Source organism: Boeremia exigua (genome assembly GCF_020726555.1).
Source record: "Boeremia exigua strain MPI-SDFR-AT-0100 chromosome Unknown C7974scaffold_6, whole genome shotgun sequence".
NCBI lineage: Eukaryota > Fungi > Ascomycota > Dothideomycetes > Pleosporales > Didymellaceae > Boeremia > Boeremia exigua.
In genome coordinates, this window is record NW_025763523.1 from 2,392,971 (window position 1) to 2,416,372 (window position 23,402).

Sequence of the window (23,402 nt, forward strand, 5' to 3'; positions counted from 1 at the left end):
ATAGAACCATATCCTCCACAACACACTCCCCCTGCAATCGTGCAGTTGCAAACAACTGACCAATTGATGCAATTTCGGTCACATAGCGCGCATGGTGTGTTTAGCTTCCGACTTAGTTTCGCCACGACGCCGTAAGTTGCTTTTGGAGCTGAACACAACCGGCCCTTAAACCACACCTCAACCCAGACTTCACCTTCACACCGACATCGCACAATGCGATCCATCTGATCTGCGCGTCTCCACGTCCGTGTGCCGCCCATCCACAACATGCGTGACCAGAGTCATGCCCCGAGCCCGTCTGGCCGGTATCCCCCCGACGCCAGGGGTGCGTCCCACATCCCGCGCGGGCCACCACTCCCTACAACGGGGCGCCGTACACGTGACTCGGCACCGTGGCGGCTCCCTTTTCGCAGATTGCCTTGTCTCGCATCTTCGTCCCTCGTTGCACAGTTGTTTCCCGTTGTTTGCGCGTCGCTATGCATTCCAATTCGTCTGCGTCGTCGTTTTCCGTCTTTACCATTATCCAGTATGCGTTTCTAGCGCTTCTCGCGTATGTTTTTGCGGGCGCGCCGCTGCAGGAGATTTTGAGAGGGAAGGGGGGTGCGTACTCGCGCGATATCAGCCCTATGAGTCCGCAGAAGCTCTATAGTATTGTCGTTCCAGATGCAAATTTAACATGTGAAGCGCATGCGTTTAGGAGTGTGCATGTTATGAGTAGAGAGCCGTTGGTTGTGTACATTGAAGGGTTTTTGGGTGATAAGGAGGTGGATGAGGTGGTGACATTGAGGTATGGCTTGACCCTTAAACATGCGCACCTGAATATGTCTCATCTCCATTAGCAACCCTCTGTTCGAACCTTCCACCGTCTGGACTTCAGGGAAAGAGCGCCTCGATACGAGCATTCGACATTCTAGCAAAGCAGCTGTCCCGCGTTCGCAAACGGTACAATGCATAGAGTCGCGTGCGCGTGCGTTCCAGGGATGGCGTCCCTTTGTCTTTGTAGAAAAACTATGGGCGCAGCGCTACGGTCCGAACGGTCACTACACCTATCACTACGACTGGGCAAGTGCGAGTCAAAGCATGGGAAGAATTAGCAGCTATATGGTTTGGCTGGGCGATGCGTGTACAGGAGGTGGAACGCACTTCCCGCGGATCAAGAGGCCAGAAGGGGACGAATGGTGCAAGTTCGTGGAATGCGATGGTGAAGAGAAGGAGGGTGTGGTGTTCAAGCCGGTCAAAGGCAATGCTGTCTATTGGGAGAACATTCGACCTGATGGAACGGGATACGACGAAAGTTGGCACGCCGGGCTTCCGGTCTTGAGTGGGGAGAAAATTGGATTGAACATCTGGAGTTGGTTTCAGGATGGGTATGTTCTGCCGAAAGAGGAGGAACAGGGAGCTGGACTGGACTGAGAACGTTGAAGGCGTCAATCTTGACGCAGGAGCTGTCGTACCGATCGATTCCAAGGCGATTGTTTGCTTCGCTTCGCTCGTACGATGTCCTGAACCACATGCGGTGCAGCAAGGGGCTCCCCACAAACAGACTACTCGTGGTCACCACAAGTCTGAAAGTCACGTTATTCGCCACGGGACATCATTGGTTCGATCTCGAGGCGCAGCTTCGTTGATTCGTGGGGAAGAGCAGCAGACTGCAGGTGTTTCTCAGCCTTGTGGCCTCCACCACGGAACACATGGGTACTCAGGTCCGCTGCAGCCATGACTCGGCTGGCAACCAGCATGTATACGTCACTCGCATGACTGACTCTCAGCAAACCTGAAAGGATCTGCACCGCTGACTACTTACTCATTCTGCGAGCAGGAGACTCGGGAACGAGGAAGTACGCATGGACTTCCAACGCACAGACAGAGAGGACTTACATGTGATTCACGACGGTGTCATCGACATGTCACTGGACTAGGCACTTCGGAAAGCTTATGGCGGTCAAAACTTTTCAACCGGCGTTTCAGCCTTACGCGGCAGCCAGTATCTGAGCCATCACCTCCCAAGGAGTGTTATGGTAAAGGTGTATGTAACATGGGCTATTATACTTGGGGAGGGTTAGCAAAGGAGCTCAATAAGCTATCTGCATAGCTGATCTAGCAATTTGGGCGACGTGTTTCTTGGGGGCAATCAGACATTGTTGACTTGAGGGTAGATCAATTTCGCAGTGCTGCGAACGAGCTCTATGCCACTCTGACTATACTTAGTATTGCTCTGGCAAGCGAATCAAGATACCTCCGGCTCGACACGAGCCATCACTCTGAATGAAAAAAGTGGGTCGGCGTATGGACGCGACGAAATGATATCGTAGTCGTACCCTCCATCGACCAGCCTCATGCCAGCAACGTTCTTGCCGATGAGTACTTAGCCAGTATACATACAGCCATGTTGCCATTACTATCATTCTCGACCGACTGTGATTCTTTCTGAATCTGCAAATGAAAACGAGTCTGCAAGTTACCGCAGCCTTGCGCTCTCCACGCACCATCCCCCAAACCCAGCCCCCAAACACCAAGACAGTAGCGCCCGCAGCATTCTCGACTACGGCCATATTTCCAAGCCGTCGCAATAAACTCTCGGTGACTAGCATACACCACGCAGCGTAAGCGGTGTTGATCATGTCCAGCCCCAGCTATCTCCACAGCCTACGCGGCCAGCCCGCGGCACGAGCAGTCCCTCACACGCACTTTCTCTCTCTGGCCCCGCAAGCATCCCTGGGAGCGGGAAAGTCTTCCATGTGCGCCGTGCAATCTTCCAAGACAAACTGGCAGCAAAGTGCACTCAAGGCTGAGGATATGCGGGATAAGTGCAGGGGATAGTGAGAGAGCGATCAGTCTGACGCGGCCTTCTGAGACAACTTGATAGCGGTATACACACCAGGCTGAGACTGTGGGGGCGGCGCGAGGTATAAGAAGAGGAGAACGACACAGCCGTTCGGACTGACCATCTTCACACTCCACCCGAGCATCATTTCTTCTCTCTGGCAATTATTGAGAGTCTTTACCTGAGCCTGTCAGCCACCTAAGAGCGTCAACAATCTCATTCACTTCGTTCACCTACCTCCAAGCCGTACTTCACGCCACACTCTTCTCCACCACCAATCATCATGTGCGAGTGGATCCTTGCCCCCTTCCACTGCCTGTTCAGCTGCCTCGACTGCATGTTCAGCTGGATGGCGTGCTAGAGCCTCGACGCGGTGCTCTATCCTCTTGCCCTGTGTTTAGGCCTGCCTGACGGGTAGACATCGCCTTAAAACACCTTGATAGGGATTGGAGTCATCAGAGGTATTGTTCCTCCTTCAGGCCGGTCAAGTTTACATATCAGAGCCGACGGGTACCCTGGGTACGATTGGGGGTTCTGGTTGGAGACAAGCAGGTTGAAATGCATACTGAGGTTCTGATATAGTGTGCGGGGAATATGACTTCGAAGGTTTCTTTTACCTTACACCACGCAGATAATGAAGCACAACAATGTTTCTTTCATCGTTTATCATCTAACATTTCTCGTGAAAATCAGCTTACACGGCTTGTACCTCGTCGCTGTCAACGTCCTACGCTCCTCAACACCTCCCGCTACTTTCTCTATGCTATAATCCCCCCATACACTCTTCACCATCTCCATTATCTCGTCAAATAGCTCTTGTTCGAACAGCTTGCCATATCGGACGCTGTTGCGAATCAGCTTGGAGTCTAGCAGCTCCAATTCCAAGCACTCCAACTCCACGAGGACGCGGAGCAGTCCCTCCAGATGCGAGAGGTCAATCCTAGGCTCCGCTGATCTTACGGGGAGGACGTCAGCGTGTGGAACCTCAAGAGGGATGACAAGTCTCTTGATTTGGTTCTGTTGGTGGAGGCAGTCAGCGAGTCTCTCCAGCCCTTCAGCCTCAGCTTTGTGTAGCTGGATGGTGACAGGCATTGGCTTATGCCAGTGTTGCATGGAGGGACGTGGCAGCGGGGAGAATGTCATCTTGGTGAGCGATATCGACTTTGCCTCGCTCAGTAGCATAGGGAGGGTGTCAGCGGACCGCGATGCATGTAGATGCTTGCAATCCAGCACCCAGTGGCTCTTCGTGTTGAATGCAGCCATGGATTCGTGCAAGAACGTCTTGCTGAGTAGTAGCCACTTGGGCAAGGGTCCGGGGGTCGACTTGCCAGCGTGTACAGACATGCCGCGCATAGTCTCCACGCCCTTGGCTGCGTCGTCCAAGTCTGCATCAGTTCTGGGCTCAGAGGACCTTTGCGTGACGGCGACAATGCCATGGTCTTGCCACAGTTCGACATAGACCATATCGCGGAGCTCCTGAGGCAGACTGAAGAAGCCTGGAGTGTCGGTAGTGAGGGCTAAAATGTCTTCCGCCCGTGGTACATCGACTCGCACGCGCTTTTGGAGAGACATTGTGGTATACAGTGTGGTAGATGTAGTTAAGAGTGATGTGTGTGATCGGGTTTGAATATGCTAGCTGCTCAGGTGAATGTAGTCGCGAACAAAAGGCGTAAAGAATTACGCGTGCAATACTCAAGGCTTGATCAGTTGATGGTGATATTAAAAACATATTAGAGACACGAATGATCTTTATAATGGCAGGAGAAGAGAGGGCTTCCTCTCAATCACTGGCGCGAGGGTTTGACGAAGGAAGACCATCAGCTGCGGCCAACGGGAATTTTCCTGATCAATCGTGACACTGGTACTGTTTAATTGAGAAGTAATAAGATATAGGGGTTTCTGGCGATTCTACGACACCCTGGATGCTGAGGCTGGTTCGCGTATTGCGGACCAAATTATAAACTCAAAGGCATCTTCAACCGATAAGCGCATTTGTCGCAATAGATGTCGACGCATAGGTTGTCTAACAAGTCTGAAGTAATATGCAGACCTCTACAACCATGGAACAGAGATGTACTTATAGGTAGCAAGGGCCTCTGACTAGCTAAAAGAGTCTGGTTAGATGTCCTGCAGGACAACAACGCAGGAATTAACCAATAATAGGATAATTTGTTAATTGCTACCACAGTGCGTACCTACATTGTGTAATCTGTTCCATAGTTGTAGGGGTCTGCACCAAATCGCCAACAATTATAAAGGAGATGTACGGTTGCAACATTGCGCAATTGTAAGATGCATTGTGGATAAGAGGGTTATAGGACCAACGTAGCTGCCTCTATATACCATGAAAAGCAAGCGCGCACTGATCAGGTGCTTTAAGTGAACAGTGCAGATAAGTAAAACACATGATGTGGATCCCGTTCTTCCGACTACATGTTTGCTAGTTCAAGGATATATACATAATTAGAGTCTTCGTCAGCTAGCTGGTCCTTATGTTGTCATGCCACGCTGGGAAGTTCTGACTGATTCCTTATTAACTGTCAACCCTAGGAAACACTCCAATACATATGCGAGAGTAGGCGCTTGAACAGCTGCACATCTGATATAAAAAATCACCGTGCCGCCCTAACCTTAATAAACAGCGGTCGTTGCCTTTCGGCGCGGGAATTGAAAACGCTTGGGAGGAGGCGTCGCCGGCCTACTTGACTGTGAGCCCCTGCGTGCTCGAGGCTTTCTAGGCTCTTCAAATATCGGCACGTACTCTGGTGTTGCCCGTGGTTTTGGGTATGAGCCTTGCATACGATGTAAAGGGCTTGGTCCGTTTGCTGGATTGTGTGAATGAAGTTGTTGTTTCGAAGGCCCAGATTCCTCATAGGTTGGCCCATGATCTGGTGTGGGAAAGACGCGGCCTGCGTTCGTGTAATATGGTGGCCGCGCAGGTGTTGGTTCGTCGTCGTAGATTGGTGCGTATTCAGGATGATTTCGTGGTGTCGGGTATGCACCTTGCATAGAATGTAAAGGTTCATTGGCTGGTGCATACGAATAGTGTTGTTGTGCGATAGGGGTTGAAGTGGGAGTAGTGCGAGTGTAGAATGGGTTACCGAAACCTTCATAGGGCGGGGCATAGGGCTGAGAATAGGGTGGGACATAGTATGGCTGGGAGTGCGGGTCGCAATTATATACCCATAACGGACTTGGATTCGGAACGTGTCGGTAGCCTTGAGGTTGGTAGTCCGGATAATGTGCGGGATACCCAGGATAAGTCGCTGTTGGTGAATTGGTGTATTGGTATGAGGGAGCTTGATGAAAATCGTTGGTAATGTAACCCGGTGGCATGGAAGCAGGTCGGATGTATGGGTCTGAGCCTTCTGCTACGTAAGGTCGACGGACAAGAGTATCGTCATCTTCGTCATCGTAGCGATGAGCTCCAACGGTAGCACAATCTGACCGGATGTCATACTCAGAACCCAGAGTCGAGGGTGCAGAAGGCGGAGATTTCTTGGTTGCGAAGTCCGCTGCAAAATGAGCACTTTTAGTAGTTCTGGTGTTGCTGTGAGGCTGGACAGGTTCTGGTGTTGGTGTCGGGGGATTTGAACCCTTGGACATATGGACGGTGGCTGCTGCTGAGCCATTACCATCATCATCGGAAAACCAGTCTTCAACGTAGGCTTGATAGGCTTTTGACTTAGTCGATGGAGCGGCTGGGGATACAGCTGGAGAATCCGGTTCTGCTTCAGACGAGTTTTCGAGATCCCAGGAATCATCAGTATCATAAGTGTATTCATCCGAAAGACCAGCCTCAGTATGGGAATCGGATTCGCTCTCTGCGGGCGCACGGCGACGATTCTCCATGTCCCTCATAGGAGAGAAGTAACGCTTCCTGTTAGGCTCCCTACTACAAGATCTTTGACGGTGGTAATTTGTTCCAGTATTAAAAAACACCCATTGTTTAGACGTCACGCCTTTGTTGTGTGGATTTGTACTCGGTGTGGATGTAGTTGTGCCCGACTTTGGCTGGTCGTTAATCTTCTCTGATTTTGGCATATCGCAGTTGACTTCACGAGCCAAAGACGTCTCCTCATCCTCGACAAAAGGCTGGGGCGGGTAACGCTGCCTTTGCGTTAGGTAACCTCTCGCCCTCATGAATCGGCTCCGCGACGCAAATTGTAGGTTTGAGGTGTTGGGCTGCTGATGTCTTGGATCAGCTCGACCTGTCTTAGAGGGCTCTGTAGTCGGCATAAATGCATCATCTCGAGCCGATATCCCAGTGGCAACAGATCGCGAACGTGCATTGAACTGCTGACCTAAATCCGTTGGCCTGCTAGTGCTGAGGTCATGGGCGTTGTGACCTTTTTCCATACCAGATAAGCGTTGTTTGACAGACGATTTCACCGACACACGAGCCAGCGACATCGTCTCGGAACCACCTTCTACTGACGATGCGACACTCTCGTCTGCATCATCATCTTCCAGACAACAGCGCCCAGCAAAAGCGAAGGTCGCAGTTGGATCAAGACTGTGCTCGTAAATGTAGTCTTGTATAGCATGTGCGTTGCAGCGATCTTCCCGTTTGAGTTGCAGCATATTGGAGATCCATGGTGCTGGGACCTTATCTACTTCAGGACCTGGAAGGGCTTTGATGTGCTCGATCCACAAGCCAACGCTCTCGAAATTAGCGCTGTACGGCGAAAATTTTGTACCAGTGCTAGACATATGCTCATGCAGAGCTTGTATAGTGTTGCGGTTCAGCACTGTCCATATCTCGAGGAACACGCAACCGAGCGACCAGATATCGGCGGACCAGTTGCGTTCGGCGTGGTTGGCAACCTCAGGCGCACTATATCGCGGTGTTGCCCATGTTGGTCCCTCTGTGGTACTGTTGTTGATGTCGTTCCAGTCTAAGGCGAGCCCGAAATCAGTGAGTAGTACTCGCCCTTCGTGAACGAGTACGTTTTGGGGCTTGATGTCTTTGTGTCGGATACGATTATCGTGGAGATAACCTAGAGCTGTGGCGAGACAACCGAAGAAGGTTCGTAAGAACGATCTTGCTCCAACATCCAAGTTTCCCGTGAGATACTCGTGCAGATTACAATCCGCGACCGGGCTTGTGATGATGCCAACATATCTCGGGTCTGTATAACTGCCAACGAACTCTACAATATGTCGATGTGCTGATAGCTTTTTGAGGCTTGATAACTCTTTCTCAAAAGATCGCAAGACCTCTTTTTCCCTTCTGAAGGTCCTGCCTCGAGGAATCAACTTCCTCGCATACTCTCTGTGGGTGATGGTGCTCAACACGCGATCAACAGAGCCAAACCCACCCTTGCCTAGCTCACCGGTTGTTCTGAGGGGGACTTCGGATGCATCGCGAAAATGGCTATGCTTTGCATGGACTCGCTCAAAACTCACTGCTTTCGCATTGAAAACCAGGTGTTGATTATCGAGAAAGGACAGCCGTGCAGGATGATCATGGAAAGACGTGGGCAGACTTTTCTGAGAGAAAGGGAACCACACATCGGTTATATCTTCGTCTAGGAAGTGGCTAATAGCCTCAACCTGACCGATGACCCTCAGGACGCTGTAAATCCTTGGAATCCTGCTCCAAGCGTCCTGCGAATCGCGCACCAGCAGCTGCGCGATGTTCCGAATATCCGTTTCGTGCAAGTGTATTTGCTTTGTACCTCCATCAGCCGAGAACCAGGCTTGCATCAGACTTTCGCAGTCGATTCTCGCCATGGAGGGTCATTCAAGGCGGGCACGGTCGTAGACGAGCGGCGCGCCGGGTGGGGTGCACTTGTCGGCTCGGTCCGGTGCGAGGACATCGAGGCTGGCCGGCGGGCTTCAGCCTAACAGCGCAGGCCTGTCATTTGCGACGGTACACGACAGGTCGGGTGCTGGATGGGGCAACGAGTGCGTTGCGCAAAACGTGGTGTGTAATCGGAAGAGGGCGGTTGCCACAGCCTGATTGCTCCATGCCGGGGGCCTGGCCGAGGTGCTCGCTTGCAATGCAGCTTCCCATTCTTGGAAACTCGGTTCGCGAGGCTGAGTTGACATTATCTCACGCGCAAGGTTTAGCGAAGTACATCAAATAACTGATATAACAGTAAGTATTTGTCTACCTAGGTACACCCAGGCTGCCTTATAGCAAGCCTCCTCAACTCCAACTTTTTTACTCTCATCCTTGCCGCCATGAGCGTGTAATGCCTCTACCACTTGGTGCCGTTATCTCTGGTGTGAAAAGCCGCGCTCACGCTGGTTGATACAAGGACAGACGTGTGGTGATTTTTGCTTAATCGCGCCTTGCTCGGGAGGAAACTGGTGTGTGACCATGCCAGACCTCGTTTGCTGCTTCGATTGTTGCGTTTTTGGGCGTGCGGTCTTGGTCTAGCGGAAGGACCCAGAGTGATGTGCTGACCCATGCGCTTCTCGGACACGGATAGAGGCGTCGATTGGCCTGTCTGAGGTGTGGAATTCCGGATTCCATCGACCATCCAACAACGCTATGATGCCACAGCAATCCTCGATAGGGCGTTCACTCGACGGAGTGATGGGCGTGGCTCTTGATCGTGCTGTACTGTCTCGTGTCGTGATATTTGAAGGTATACGGTCTTTGATGCGTCGCCGGCAACGTATAAGCCGTCCAGAGGAGTAGTCCTTTCGTCGATGTACTTCGTGATGCAGAACGTTCGACACGGCGACGCTCAAAAGCGTGGCGTACCTCCACCTCGATAGGCACCGACCGGTTCGCCACCCAAGTCAATATGTTCAGGTTCCATAATCGTATCCGTCTCTTCATCCAATGTTATGCTTGTCCATCTCCTCATCAATCCAGCTCCCTCTCGGCCTCGCCGACCCTGCCCTCCTCCGCCACCGATCCCGCTCCTCCTCGGTCGAGTTCTCCCACCCTACCTGCCCGCCATTGCGCCACAACACATCGGCCCTGGCATGCGTCACGTCGCCGCTGACGTTTCGAGGGTCGACGAAATCGGGGTAGTACGAGGGGCTGACGAGGGCGGAGGGAACGGACGCGCGGCCGGTGCAGGAGCCGTTGCTGGTGCCGCGGCTGGTGTGTGCACTAGTGGTCTTCTCGAGGGTGAGGCCCGTGCAGCGGTGATCGCAGGAGCCGGTGGCGTTGCAGGGGCTGTTATTCTTGGACGAGTTGCGGACGCGGACAATCTGGACGAGTTTGCCGAGCACGGCGAATTCGAGCTTGAGTTTGATGGAGTAGACGACGCCTTTGAGTGTCGTCTCGATCAGGTACAGGTTGGCGTATTCGGTGGCGAGGAGCGCCACGTCCATCAGGATGATGATCACGTTGATGGCGAGGATTTGGTACATGGTCTTGCGCACGCTGGCGCTGCGCAGCGGACTCGTGCCATCCTCGAAGGAGTTGACCTCGTCTGGCACGGCTTCACCAAGGCGGAGCAGCCGGACCGTTTCGCGGATGTAAATGACGGAGAGGATGAGTTCCTGGATAAAGAAGCCGGTCATCTGGATCTTCTCCATGATGGAATAGCCATTGACGAATCGTCGGAGGACTTCGTCGGAGAGATTGTTCGAGTTCGAGGCGAAGGTGAGCACGGTCGTGATCGAATGCAGGAGAATGCCGTTGGTGATGATCATGATCAGTGTCCAGCGAAGGATCCTCCGGGAGTTGGTGAGAAGATGCAGACGAGACCAAAGCACCACCGACTGGCCAGATATCATGGTCCACCACCCAATTGTAAGAAGCACTACAGCGACAAAGCCAGGGTCGTCGTTGGGATCCAGCAGCTGGAAAAACTTGATGATGAAGCCAAGTGTGTACGGCAGCACTCCGAACCCAGCGATCAAGAGACTCCAGAAGTATAGCCCTTTATACCGCTGGAAGGTAACCAGGACCAGAACGATGAGCTCGACAGCATTGTAGAGAGATAGGCCAAGCAGTACCGCGATGATAATCTTAAGGCTGAGGGAATCACCTGTGTAACCTGGATATCGTCAGTATAGAATGAATCTAGTGGATCCATCAACCATACCTCCGGTAATACCGGCACCAGCAGATAGCAGCGCACCCAGAGCCGGCGTCGACTCTTCAGGAATCGAGGACTCTGTGGGGCTAGGGATCGCACTCATTGACACCGAGATGGCGATATCCATCTCCTTGTATCAAATCTTGATCCACCAGCGCACCTCCCATCACACCACCACACAAAAAAAGCGCCTCTCTTCCACGGCACTGGTCACCGTCCGGGTAGTGGAGCGAGAATGTGGATGCAGCGGCAGCCGTCGCACAACAGGATGGGTTTCGGGTCGCCTCCTTCGACGTGGAGAAAACTCAGGTATAAGCATGTCGACACAGACCGGCGCGGCTCGACCACCTAATTACCGCGCACGCGCGCCCAACGTGGTGGGAAAAACACGCTGGCTTTCGAGCGTGCATGACGTTAGCCGCTCCACCAGCTAACGGCGTTGGGGCTGGCTGGGCTGGGGAAGTCGCTTGTGCGCCGGGACATCCTCGCTCGATCGGCGCTATGAATCCTGTGAGCGACTCTTCCTCCGCTTGTGGGCACCTCAAAGTGGCGTGGAAGCACGTCTCGTGGTGATGCGACCCTCGAATTTGCTCGACTGCCTTTCTCAACACCGTGAACGCAGCATCCAGCATCGATGAACGAGGCTGCCCAACGCCCCTTTCGCAAGCACACAGCCGTGAGAGCCACCGAGACGAGAAACGCAGAAGTGAGGCCGACAGCACCGACGACGTTTACTCAATCGGACCGGTCCTCCCGCCGGCTCACCTCCAAATCACGCCTGGGAAAAGCTTTCACACAGGCCATGCGTTTCAAGCGATGCGGGGTGCTGAACGTTTGACTGGAACAGTTTTCGCGCTGGCTCATGATTAAGTTAGCGGAAGCGAGCACACGATCCGGCGTTCGAAGCGCACTCGACGGTGGGCTTGAAGCTGGCGAGCCTGTGCGGCTGTGACTCGTCTGGCAAACCTGGGAGAGTCTGGCAAGCCGAACCTTCCATGTTCCGGCGGCGTTAGATTTGCGCGATCGCTTCACCGCAGATCGTCCATCGATCGTCCGGACGGCACAGCCCTCTTGTCTCATACTGATGCGCTCCCACTCCTTGTCCAGTCGTCGTCGTACAATGCTCGGCACCTTTTCGCTGCCAGGAAGGTGCGGCTCGCTGCCCCAAAGAGCCACGACATTACGCAGCTCGTGCTGCGACTGCAGGGTCCTCCAACCCCTTAAGCCCCAGCGGTGTAAGGGGCTTTGATAAGGCTTACATATAGTTATCGACGATGCATCTTAATTATCGGCGATGTGCACGCTGTGCTTTCCTTGCCTTCTGCACCGATCCAGAACCAGTCAAGAGACGAGAGCGGGGAGGCGATCTGCGATCAGCGCATCGCCGTCGCGAGTCGTGGTCGCGGTTGTGTCGCGGTTGTGGTGCGTGCGACGCTCACTTCAGCTCCAGCTGTGGCGACGTGACGTCCGTTTACACCTGCCGACCGAAACCATGTCCTTGCGCACCCATATCAGAGCCAGCCGCCATCACTATTATCTGCAGGTGTAACTCAAACTCTGTCCCTTCGACGTCCAATCTAGGCGCAAAAACTCGAAGTATAAAGAGTACGCTGCCGCACTAGTGATGCATCAGCACGATTGTGAGATATCCTCATGTACAGCGCCTGAGTTTCGCCGACAGGAGTTTGCACAAAAGAAAAAATAAGTAAAAGTAGTGCAGAAACAGCCGTTCTTTAGTGGTGTTTATCTAAATCCGTCGCAAATAGACCAGAAAACGAGCCTCTAGTGCACAGTTCCTGACTGCACTAAGTGCTTCGGAATCCATCGGGTGCCCGTTGGCGGAACTTAGTGACCACCACCTCCACTCATCCCCGCAGAACACACGCACAGAACCGCATTTACACCACTACCTAGAAAATCTACTCCTTTCGCAATAGCTCCCCCACCGGCCCCATGACCCACATGCGCGGGTCCTAAACTATCGTTCCAGACCCTGACAAGCACGCACAACCTACCCATAGTACTCCTCTACTTTACGATCCAGAGCGACCGAGATCTTGTGAATGCGATTTTCGGAATCTCGGGAGCACGGGCAATGGAAGGGGATACGGTAGCAGCACCCGAACGACTCTTGGCCGGTAGGTGTACCAGATATCGAAACGCCGGAAACTGCGGCCTTGTTCCTGCTATACACGGCAACATCGACTTCCCTCATCACTGCTACATCGGGAAAACACAATGTCCAAAGAAGATAAACCCTTGCGCTCGCAGCAGTGGCATACCTCGCGGAGCCCGCCTCAGGTGCTGTGAAAGCGAGTATTTCATTCCGCCACGAGGTCCTTGATACTGTGGTACTGCAGCATCGCGGCGGCAGCAATGTTGCAGTGCCAACATAAATCACACATTACAACCACCCGTACACCGCCTACAAATACTCCTCACGCCCCGGATATACCTACTTCACGTTCCACTCCCGAGGCACGGCTGTTGAATCGCTCCCAATATTTGGAACGCTATATAATGATGTTTCAAATCCGTCTCTTCCACATACGACCATAGGACGTTGAAAACAAGGCTTCCCGTTCGCTCAGCCCTATTTAAGCAACGTACCGGTGGATTAGTACTCAGGTGGGTGACCACTGGGGAATCCCCACTGTTGTATGTCATTCATTTTCTTTTTGCATCTCTTGGGGTCTCTTGTGCTTCTGTTGTCGCGGTATTGTGCGGAAATCAGGATTTCGAAGAGAGTTTGCAAGTGCATAATGTGGCATGGAGATAATTACTGAACTCCTTTATCAACGATAAGCGCATTGTTCTGCATTGAACTGATATTCAACAAACTTACGCATAATCACTCAGTGCAGCCTGTCATCTTTGACTCTTATTCTGTGTACTGAGCCAGTCGCAGGAACCGACGCTTGAGTCTCGCTGTTGGCTCAAGGATGGCATTGAAAGTCGACAGCCGCAGACCAGGCACTGGATCTTCTGGAGACTGGTCGACATGGATCAGCTCATGAGACGCGACCTCTTCCTGGCCAGTTGGCGCGCTGATGGAATCGTGTGGGTGTACTTGGGAGTGGGTGACAGACGCCTCCACCTGAGACACAACTGTGGAACGATCTTTGTGGCATGCGCGGGTAACTGGATGGTCTTCTCCGAGGATACCGCTGTGCCGGGCGCATGCTCTATCGTGCAGGGCGCGGGACTTCTTTTATACGAACGTCTTCTTTCCCTCCTCTTCCCGTAGATACCTTCTCTGTCTCTGTCAAATGCAGAAACGCCCTTACACCCCCTACAGTCATCTCTCACGCCATGGACCTACCGGACCGGACGCGACAAGCGGCGATGCAACTTATCGAAGACAGCGACATCATACCAATGGACACAATGGACAAGACAGCTCGAAAGGACTATGAATGAGGCCTTTTGAATGTTGGCTTGCAGGAGAGCATTGCAACCGTGCATCATTCCCAGGGGCAGAATCGGAATCAAGTCAACTTAACGCCCCTGCAGCGGGGTGTGATCGTTGCTGTTGACGTGTGGATGACAGTCTAAGTTGGACGTCTTCGCCTTCCATACCGGTTAGAAATTGATTGCCATGGGCATAAGTTCTAGCACTGCTATTTCTGCTTAGACTGGGGGTAGAGTACAGCCATGTCCATCCAAGACTGGCGGAGGGCAAATGTTCTCTGAGGTGCATACTCAGCGAACGGTAACATTAGGTGAATCTCGCTATAGATAGAACTATGTAGTTATTAACAGTATTATTACAGCAACACAAGAAATGTTACTCGGAATCTTGACATCGCACAACATCCTTGCAAAGCTTCTACACTTGAATGTTTCCAAACGTCCGCGGCGTTCCATTGTCAATGGCTCCCACCCGGTAAGAACTTCAAGAAGAAATCCCTTTTCTTCTCTTTCTTCGCTCTCTGTTCTTCGTGTCCTCTTTCGTCTTTTGTATTGATCCTTGCGTAGAGTTTTTCAAAAGCTCTCCCTGCTTCACTACCCAATCGTCCCTTGTAGCGCTTGTACACAAAATCTGGAAAGTGAAATTTGGCGGGGGATACGCAGAAAAGTCTTAAAGCACTAGGATCTCCTCCTTTCTCTGAGGCCATTTCAAGTACAGTACGACCGCCACATTGGAGATTGGTGATACCCCGGTCTGCATACTCGAGGAGCACCTCCATTGCTTTGTATGACTGGTTCTTAATGGCACAATGCAGGGGAAACGTGTTCATGGAATCAGCGCAATGACGCCGTAGTTGACTTGGATCCTTTTCCATCTCTAGTCGTACAGCAACTGAGTCGTTTTCCCTGATCGCAAGGCACAAGCCAGACGTGTGGGCATGAGCTGAGCGTGGCGTGGAGAGTCCACTATTGCTGATATGATTGGACAATGCACGAAGAGTGTCTACTTGTATCGGTGATGTTGGCGGCGTCGGTATACTAGCAGCGCTGGACTCGTTTGAGAACACTGGGGTGGCTGTGGGTGGCAGAGTCGAAGCCCGTGCGAGAGGTAGCACGATGTTGTCGGCTTCCTCGGGCGATCTCGATCTCGTAGTTGCTGATAGCGGCATAGGCTGTCGTGTAGGAGATAATACGGTGTTTGGCGGAAGCAGCGGGGCATCAGCGATGGTCGAAGGCCTCGGTAGCTGTAGACTTGTGGGACGAACTCGTTCGGTTATCGGGGCGACACGGCGCTGCTCATCGTATTCCCGATCAGGCAGTGCATCTGCAGTATTCTCATATTTCGTCCATTGATGCTGAATTTGCCGTAGTGTAGCGCATAAACCGCGCGCTCGTATCCGCTTTGTGTGGTCAATAAGCAGAGCATGACGGAAGATCACTTCTAGCCATTGTTTGATGAAGGGTTGTTGTGGCTCACCGTTGGACCTCTCATACAGTACATTCGACCATTCAATGACTCGAGGATTAACGGCAGCGTCTAGTTTGTTGTTGGGCACTGGTCCGGTGACTGGCTTGAAGTCCTGCAAATATCGGTATGGCGTTTGCTCTACATCGCCTTTCTCCCATGGATACGAGTCGCTCCTGATGTAAAAAAGACTTTGGTCACCGTCGTTACCAAGAAATTCGACCTCCAGCCGACTTTTGAGCTTGTGGACTCCTGACGATCCATAAAGCATGAAAGCCAGCATCATAAGCGTAACGCATCCGAGAGACCAAACGTCGCTGCCTCGACCCGCACGGCTGGAATTCGTTTCTTGGATCTCAGGGCCTTGATAAACACCTGCTGGTCTTGTGCCTGACGTCGCCGACGACCGAGAAGGGTTCAAGCTCGGTTCAATGTCGTTGTGCCCCTTTCTTGGCCTTGTGCCGATCTTGCGCGCTAGACCGAAGTCACTGATCTTGAATACAAGTTGGTCGTAAGCCTGATTATCCGGATGACTGGCTCCTCTCTCAAAGACCAAGATATTATCTGGCTTGATGTCAAGATGCAAGACATCCAGGTTATCATGCAAGCAAGCCACAGCGTCAACAACGTCAGTGAGGCTTGCAAGCAGAATGCTCTTCGTGCTGTATACGTCGGCTCGGTGCTGATTCATAAGGAAATCTGCAAGGTTGAATGATGCCGGTTCAAAGATCAGGGCATGACTGAGTGGGGTTCCGCTTTCGGTGAAGATGGTGAAGCTTCCAGAGTCGAGCATGATCATCTTGTGCCTCACGTTATCTCTCTTAAGTTCCTTTAAGATACCATGCTCAGTGTTGAAGTCTTTTGTGGTTTCATCCATATTCCGGGTTGCGTTCTCCTTGAAAGTTTTTACGGCTATTGTCTTAGGTGCATCCAGATTTCCGAAACTAGTTCCATCATTGATAACAATCTCCCAGTGGCCTCTTGCGATCTTCGTCGTCTGAACAGTACCCGAAGAACCACGCTTTGCATCAGCCAATGTCTCGATGAAGGGTAAACGCTCGTTGATGTTCACGTCTAGATGTTGATTCTCCCGTATACAGGCGACCCTGAACATGGGCTGCGCTTGAACAATCTCTCTGCAATAAGTTCTCTTTATGCCAAGCGCTTCCCAGCCTGAAATCGATAAAGGCAAAGACTCATCGGTCGGCGTGTTGGGGTTGGGAGGTAGGGGCCAGCGCATGAAAACGGTGAGCAATGCTTTGTGTTTCTGGTATAACAATAGCGCGAGTAAAGCTTTTCTCGAAGGATTGGTAGTGGCTTTGACATAAGCATCGATAATAGTGTCTTCGTTGTTCGGGGACTGAAGAGTGGGCTCTGTAGCTTGCTCGTTCGTTGAAGGTGCTTGTGGCACAATAAGTATGGGGCTCAAGAAATTAGGGTTCTGCTTGAAGAACTCTTTGAACAGTTGTCTCAAGGATGCGAAATCGAGTATGCGATGCAAGTCGTATTTGGTGAGAAAAGCCCGCCCATCCTGTCTGTCTAATCCAGGAATTATCTCGACGGTCCGGTCGATCATATCGCAGATGCGCTCAGCCAGCCTTTCTCTTTCAGATAGATCTGGTGCTGAGGAGCAGCTGGAGTGCCGCGAGGGCACTCGTTGAGCTATAAGCATTGCGATCGGTTGCCCATCAGGCGATTAGATCCCGAGGTCGTCTCCAGGTCCAACTTGTACGACGGGATTCGTCTGAGGAAGCGCACATCAAGTCGCAGGCGGTGTAACAGCGCTTGCGTGCATACAGGCACATGTGAGAAGACCTATGTAAATGACGTGCGTTTGCTGAACGCTTGGCAACAACATGCAAAGAAGAGTGAGGGTTCCAGCGACATGTCTTCCGGCGCAACAGCAGGCAGCAGGCAAATAGCTGTGTGAGTATGTGCCAAGTCGCGTGGCAGCGCAGGCAGTCACAGGGGCGACTCGATGTGTCGAATCGGGGCGTTGGCCCCGGCGCACACAGGCGCTTGTGACGGGCCGCGAACGCAGGTTCTCACCCCGCGTGCTGACACCATGCGTAAATAATTCCACCATTGTTTTCTACTATTCCAGCCTACCGCCTTGCGACAACGCATGGTACGCTTCTGCATGGTCTAGGCCAAGCTAAATGCTCCTTCAGTGTGTGGGCGCTGTCGTGCCATAAAGACTCAGACCAAGACACCAATCTGCCTTCCGTCGAGCCTTACTGTGCCAATCACCATGGTGCGCATCGAGCTTTCGAACAGCTACTACAGCCGAACAGGCCTTCTGAAATTCCTGCGATCAAAATTTGGCGATTTGAACTTCAAGTTGACTGAAGTTGATGACGCTTATTACACCTTTGAAGTTCCCAGAGAACTTACGTCAGTCAGTGTTCCTTCATGCGCGAGGCTATGACCTTCTAGCTAAAATTGATAGGCGGAACTGAGGTGAGAGGCTGTGTATATCGTGCCTGCGACCGGTGAAGACTAACGTTATCGTCTCTAGTGAAGCGAAGGACAACTAATGCATCAGTCCGCATTTCGTTGGAGCAAAGCGGGGTCGTACGCAGTGCAAGTGCTGTCCGTAGCTATCGTGATTGAGCTGTCTATATAGATCGGGCAACGCAGTCAGTCCTTGACACAAGGCTATACCACTTCTCTTGTGTGCTTCTCTTTAGTATTTTGGGGGCGCAAGATGTCTGGTGTGCACCATGATCCTAACCAGGCTTCAAGCAGCTTGCAGCGTCTCGTGTCCTCGGAGTCTCGGATACGGGAATCAGTCATGCGAAACGATCTGCTCTTTGCCAGATCCTTGGATGCTCATTCAATCGAGCTGACAAGCGTTAATTCCAACCCTTCTTACAGTCCCGACGAGATCACATTCAGGGATCACATCCATCTCTCCACTTATCTTGTACAAGATGCGAGTCGGACTTCCAACCAGAATACCTCGATTCAGCTCTAGTAAGTCCATTTACTTAGTGTGCGTCCCCCGGAACTTACCAAGAGTTCAGCTCTATACATCAGAAAAACACGTGGGCACCGCTAAGCGCAAGCCGAAAGATGATCGCTCTACTGTCCGACCACTATCAGCTTACGACTGGTTTCTTCCAAATCCTGGCTCATTTTCAAGACCGACACGTTGCGACAGAAGAATCATTTGCGGGGGCCTCGCGCTCTACGTATTCGTCCAACCGACTAGGTAAGTACATCCGCTGAATAAGTCAAAGCAAGGATGCTGAAACACAGGAGAGTTTGGGTGGATCTACAAATATTCTGAAAAGAAGCAGGTCGGAGCTGGGAATCCGTGGCGCATCAGGCATACGGGCATCTATCACGTATTTGACCGCGCACATGGGAGGACGACTCTCTTTGTCATAAGTCCTCGTCCCAACGCCTATTTTGCCACCCATGTCAAGACAATCATGCAGCAGGCAAAACATAGAGCGTTGTTACTCGCGAACCCAATGCTGATACATCCAATGCTCGTCACAAGCCATCTGTCCTTATGGCAAAGTTACCTTGAATACCATGAGGCTTTGCTCCTCAAACTGGTGAGAAGAGTGCAAATCTTATTGACGCATCTCGGACTGACTATCTCCCAGGATATGAAGCCAGCCTGCTCTTCGCTTGGCCAGTCTTCAGTCACATTTGAGACACTGAAACAGGTTCGAGAAGTTGAGAAAAAGATCATCCCTCTAGATTCCTTATTGACAGTGCTGGAGGGCCTGATCGATGATGTCCGAGAGGCGAGCCGAGTGTTTGAATCTCCTCGCGACTCTGACGATAGCGTGCTGGAGAGTATACAGGCGACTCTCAAAGATTCAAGAAGAGAGGTTACGTCGTATAAACTCCAAGCGTGTTATCTGCAGAGAAGGGCTCAGTCGAGTGCGCAGTCAGTTCTAGACGCCTTGAACCTGGGCTTCCAAAAGCTGGCCCAAGAGCAAAGCAGAAAAACCTCTGTCATGGCAAAATCAGCACGAGAAGATTCTGTAGCTATCAGAGCTATAACGCTTGTTACGTCATTCTATCTGCCTTTCTCTTTTGTTGCGGTAAGACAAAACTCCTACCTCATTTTTCGTCGCCAATTAACCGAATCTCCCAGACTGTGTTTGGTATGAATCTGGTGGACTTCAATGCGGAATCTCGCAACCTTGTCGTGTCAAGCCAGTTCTGGCTGTACTTTGTGATATCAGTGCCGCTCACCGTAGTCACGTTGGCATGCTGGCGCTGCAGGATGCAAAGATATCGAAAAGGTTATGTGAAAGAAGATACGGAGATGAGTGACGATGCAGTATGGACCGATGGCAGTGTGGATGTGGAGAAAGTTTAGTTGGAAACCTAGTCATTCTACCCGGAAGTGATCCATCGACCTTGACTGCGAATCTTGACTAGCACAAGTCTTGCCTAGCCGTGCTGTGTCTTCGTTGACGTCACGCGCTATTGTCGGTCCTCTGCTTGCGCTGCTTCTCTTGTTTGTCCCGATGCTTCTTGTATTCCTCCACAGGCCCTCCAGGTTCGCCGAGATAGCCGCACTCTTCCCAGGCCTTACGTCCATACTCGCGAAGGTACTCATGAAGTTGGGACGGCCTCTGCAAGAAGGTTTGGATTCGATGGCCAAGCATCCAACCGAGAGGTATTTCGAGTACCGCAAGCACATCTTCAAGAACCTCGTTTCCGGTGCTGGGTACCAACCAGAAGCAGAGACCCCACGCGATCATGTTGAGCCCAGCAAAGAGCAGAAGGACGCCAAGTTGATCCATCTCTTTGAGAAGCCAGGGGGCAACGACTGCTAGAAGGCCAGCTCCTATAAAGTTCCAGAAGACTGCAAGGCTCATTCCGAGCTCGCGGTTAACTAACGGAAACACTTCCGCCGAGACAACAAATGCTGCAGGACCTGCTCCTAAAGAGTAGGCAATTATAAAAAGTGCTAGGAAAATGTAATGACTGGCGATGGTGCTGACATTCGGCTTACCAGCTACAGCTTCGGGGGCCTTCAGCACCAAAGCTGCACCCAACAGCGAAATGGCCATGCATGGAAAAGAACAAAGAAGGGAGAGCCGTCGGCCGTTACTTCTGTCCATGATGAACAGTGCAGGTATAGTTGCAAGAAAGTTGAGTAGCATCAAGCCCAGGGACGCGCCTAACAGCTGAACGTTCTCGCTCGGACTGGTATTATGGTCGTGGTGGAAGAAGGAATACCGGAAGAAGGTGTCAGCAAGAAACGCGATCAGGTTGATGCCGCACAACTGTTGCGAGATCATAACGGCGCCGGCAGCCATATGTGCTCGTCTGGCAGGACCGCGCCGGAAGAACATCAATTTCAACCGTGGCCACCAGCCGATGTGACCGACAACTTCGCCTAGCACAGGATCTACTCTTTCTCTCTCCTCACGTCTTTTAGAAGATAATGAGTGCTTGAGTATGCCCTGTTCATCGATCAAACGCCGATGCAGTAAGAAGATCTCTCCAGCAGCCAGCACTGGGCTAGCTTCGCCGCGAAGATCGACGAGTGATTTGTAGGCTTGCTGGATCATTGCTCGTCGATGCATCATCTCGTTGTCGCGGCCCGCCCTGGCACCACTCTCTTTCAAGAGCCACCGTGGCGATTCTAGAGCAGTCAGTAACGTCGCTGGAGCTGGACGAATTCGAGTGAGAGCAGACTTACCAGGTGAGAATAGGACTAGAGAGAGCAAGAGAAGAGCAGGAATGAACGCTGCGATGAACATATATCGCCAACTGGAGTCAGTATCCAGACGGTAAACGCTGAAGTTCGTAATCGAGCCAGCGGCTAGCCCAAAAGCAACGAAGAGCTGCCAGAACACGAGCAATATACCGCGTATATTCATAGGTGAGGTTTCTGACAGCAAGATAGGCACAATTGATGCCTTACCTGCCATACCAGCTCCAAGCAGAACCCGAAAACCTAAGAGATGCTCCCATTTGTTTACTGATGCAGAGCCAATAACAGATACGAAGCTGAGGACACCAGCAACGCATATGGCTCCTCGACGCCCAAAACCCAAGACCGAAGTGATGGGGTCCGTCATGAGTAAGCCGAGAATGGCCCCAGCAAAGAAGGGAACCCCAACCGTCAATCCAAGAAGCCACGTGTTGTGGTCCAGGCCAATGTTGGGGCCGCCATTGTCTGCGCGTCGAGTGGGGATAGCAGGATGACTGCTTATGATCGGTTTACCGAGGTCCTTCATCACCTCGATGGCAGCCCCTGTGAGAAGTCAGTCGGAGTCCACTTGCGAGTTGTTTATGCGAATCATACCTGCCATGGCAGCCTGATCCCAACCTCTTGTTATATATCAGCATATGTTCCAGCTTGTGAACTTGTATGAGGAACTTACTGTGTCATTGCTGCGTATACACAAGTCACTATCAGTAGATGATGCAACCTTGAAAGGTTCTTGAAAGTCTCCCACTGACTGCTTATCTTCTCAGTCTTGGTCCATGCCGCATATAAGGTCTCGCTCTCGAGTTCTGTGTATTCGAGATCGAAGATCCTGAGAGGAATGGGTTTATGCGGCGTGTGATCAGCAAGCGGATTATCTTTGACTTTCTCCTTTTCAATGCTCTCCGCTTCCATGTCCTCAATAAACTTGTGCTGTAGTTCAGGTTGGTGTCGAAGCGCGATCACGCCACGTTTGAAGACTTCTCGCTCTATGGGAAGCTGAGCTATATCGTAAAACGCTTCGGCATACTCTTTAGTAACGCCATACAAAGGCTCGTGTTGAGAAATTCTGCCCTCTGTCAGTACAAGAGTAACGCATGCTTGGGGCATTGATCGTACACGTCATCAGTAACTTCGATGGAGAAGTGACGCTCTGGATCCCTAGGACGATGCTCTACGGGAGTAGGTTTTACGGGAGTAGGTTTTACGGGAGTAGGCTCAACGGGAGTCTTCATACCAGCAAGCTCGATAGGGAGTTGGCGGACTGGCTCTCTGGTAGCCATGATGCGAACAATATCTGCAGGTGCGAATAGTAATGGAAGATATACAGGAAGTCAACTGTAGCGGAGTAGAATACAGCAGAAAGTGATACGATGCTGGACTGCCAAGCGGAGATCCAGCAATTCAGCTGAGCCTCATATCCACCATTGCACCTGAATTAGTTCGCATTAGGATCGTGGGAGCTACCCGTCTCCCCGCGAGTTGAGACCATGCTACGACTTCTTCTACGCAACCAATATGGAAACGTCTGGCCCGGCACGGGCAATTCCCAACCGGTTTGAAGGACCATGGAGGACTCTTTGACGCTCGTAACATACGTCAGTGCAGTAAGCCGACCAGTAAGGCCTAGTAGTGGCAACCGTCACCCCCAGTGGTAGTATTACCACGGACCGCATTGAGGTCGTGTTTACACGTACAAGAAACGCGTATCTTCACCGGTCACCCAATCATTGCAGAAACGGGTTAAGTCGCTGTCGAAGGGGATCAAAAATAGCGCTGTAATTTATCTGCGCTGTAGGTGGCGCTCGAAAGACGCGTTGACCTGTGTTTTTAGGCGAAGAAGGCAAAAGGCAACAAGCCAACAGGCGCCGAGCGCACGGCATGCTGGTGAAACTTTGTACGGTCAGGCAGGATGTCACCAAGTCAGTTGGGCTAGTGCGCTGCTACAACGCCAGTAAAGGAGCATTCGGAGACTGAGTGAGGACGTTGCGTTTTGAA

General features: G+C 51.8%; 7 protein-coding genes across 7 annotated transcripts; 2 read left to right on the forward strand and 5 right to left on the reverse strand.

Moving 5' to 3' along the window:
* Positions 1–373: 373 nt before the first annotated feature.
* C7974DRAFT_194220 (uncharacterized protein) lies at positions 374–1,809 on the forward strand. The gene is made up of 2 exons (XM_046136647.1): positions 374–787; positions 840–1,809. Exons 1-2 carry the CDS (start codon positions 477–479, stop codon positions 1,411–1,413), a joined length of 885 nt encoding a protein of 294 aa, XP_045997603.1. The 5' UTR covers positions 374–476; the 3' UTR covers positions 1,414–1,809.
* A 1,681-nt stretch (positions 1,810–3,490) lies between these two features.
* Positions 3,491–4,396, reverse strand: C7974DRAFT_376621 (uncharacterized protein; the record flags this gene model as incomplete). Its single annotated transcript, XM_046140287.1, has 1 exon — positions 3,491–4,396. The coding sequence occupies one exon, from the start codon at positions 4,394–4,396 to the stop codon at positions 3,491–3,493; it is 906 nt and encodes a 301-aa protein (XP_045997604.1).
* A 705-nt stretch (positions 4,397–5,101) lies between these two features.
* On the reverse strand, positions 5,102–8,750 carry C7974DRAFT_395322 (uncharacterized protein). The gene is made up of 2 exons (XM_046141977.1): positions 5,586–8,750; positions 5,102–5,522 (listed from the first exon to the last, which is right to left on the reverse strand). The coding sequence occupies exons 1-2, from the start codon at positions 8,558–8,560 to the stop codon at positions 5,456–5,458; spliced, it is 3,042 nt and encodes a 1,013-aa protein (XP_045997605.1). The 5' UTR covers positions 8,561–8,750; the 3' UTR covers positions 5,102–5,455.
* Positions 8,751–9,465: 715 nt separating this feature from the next.
* C7974DRAFT_194242 (uncharacterized protein) lies at positions 9,466–11,149 on the reverse strand. The gene is made up of 2 exons (XM_046136648.1): positions 10,843–11,149; positions 9,466–10,794 (listed from the first exon to the last, which is right to left on the reverse strand). The coding sequence occupies exons 1-2, from the start codon at positions 10,961–10,963 to the stop codon at positions 9,617–9,619; spliced, it is 1,299 nt and encodes a 432-aa protein (XP_045997606.1). The 5' UTR covers positions 10,964–11,149; the 3' UTR covers positions 9,466–9,616.
* A 4,371-nt stretch (positions 11,150–15,520) lies between these two features.
* C7974DRAFT_454859 (kinase-like domain-containing protein) lies at positions 15,521–17,654 on the reverse strand (the record flags this gene model as incomplete). Its single annotated transcript, XM_046145933.1, has 2 exons — positions 15,742–17,654; positions 15,521–15,647 (listed from the first exon to the last, which is right to left on the reverse strand). The coding sequence occupies exons 1-2, from the start codon at positions 17,382–17,384 to the stop codon at positions 15,521–15,523; spliced, it is 1,770 nt and encodes a 589-aa protein (XP_045997607.1). The 5' UTR covers positions 17,385–17,654.
* A 562-nt stretch (positions 17,655–18,216) lies between these two features.
* C7974DRAFT_194269 (uncharacterized protein) lies at positions 18,217–20,107 on the forward strand. Its single transcript, XM_046136649.1, has 5 exons — positions 18,217–18,688; positions 18,739–18,926; positions 18,977–19,278; positions 19,330–19,776; positions 19,830–20,107. Exons 1-5 carry the CDS (start codon positions 18,420–18,422, stop codon positions 20,055–20,057), a joined length of 1,434 nt encoding a protein of 477 aa, XP_045997608.1. The 5' UTR covers positions 18,217–18,419; the 3' UTR covers positions 20,058–20,107.
* A 35-nt stretch (positions 20,108–20,142) lies between these two features.
* Positions 20,143–22,874, reverse strand: C7974DRAFT_424797 (major facilitator superfamily domain-containing protein). The gene is made up of 5 exons (XM_046144446.1): positions 22,524–22,874; positions 22,081–22,473; positions 22,002–22,027; positions 21,393–21,950; positions 20,143–21,335 (listed from the first exon to the last, which is right to left on the reverse strand). The coding sequence occupies exons 1-5, from the start codon at positions 22,685–22,687 to the stop codon at positions 20,158–20,160; spliced, it is 2,319 nt and encodes a 772-aa protein (XP_045997609.1). The 5' UTR covers positions 22,688–22,874; the 3' UTR covers positions 20,143–20,157.
* Between the last annotated feature and the right edge of the window lie 528 nt (positions 22,875–23,402).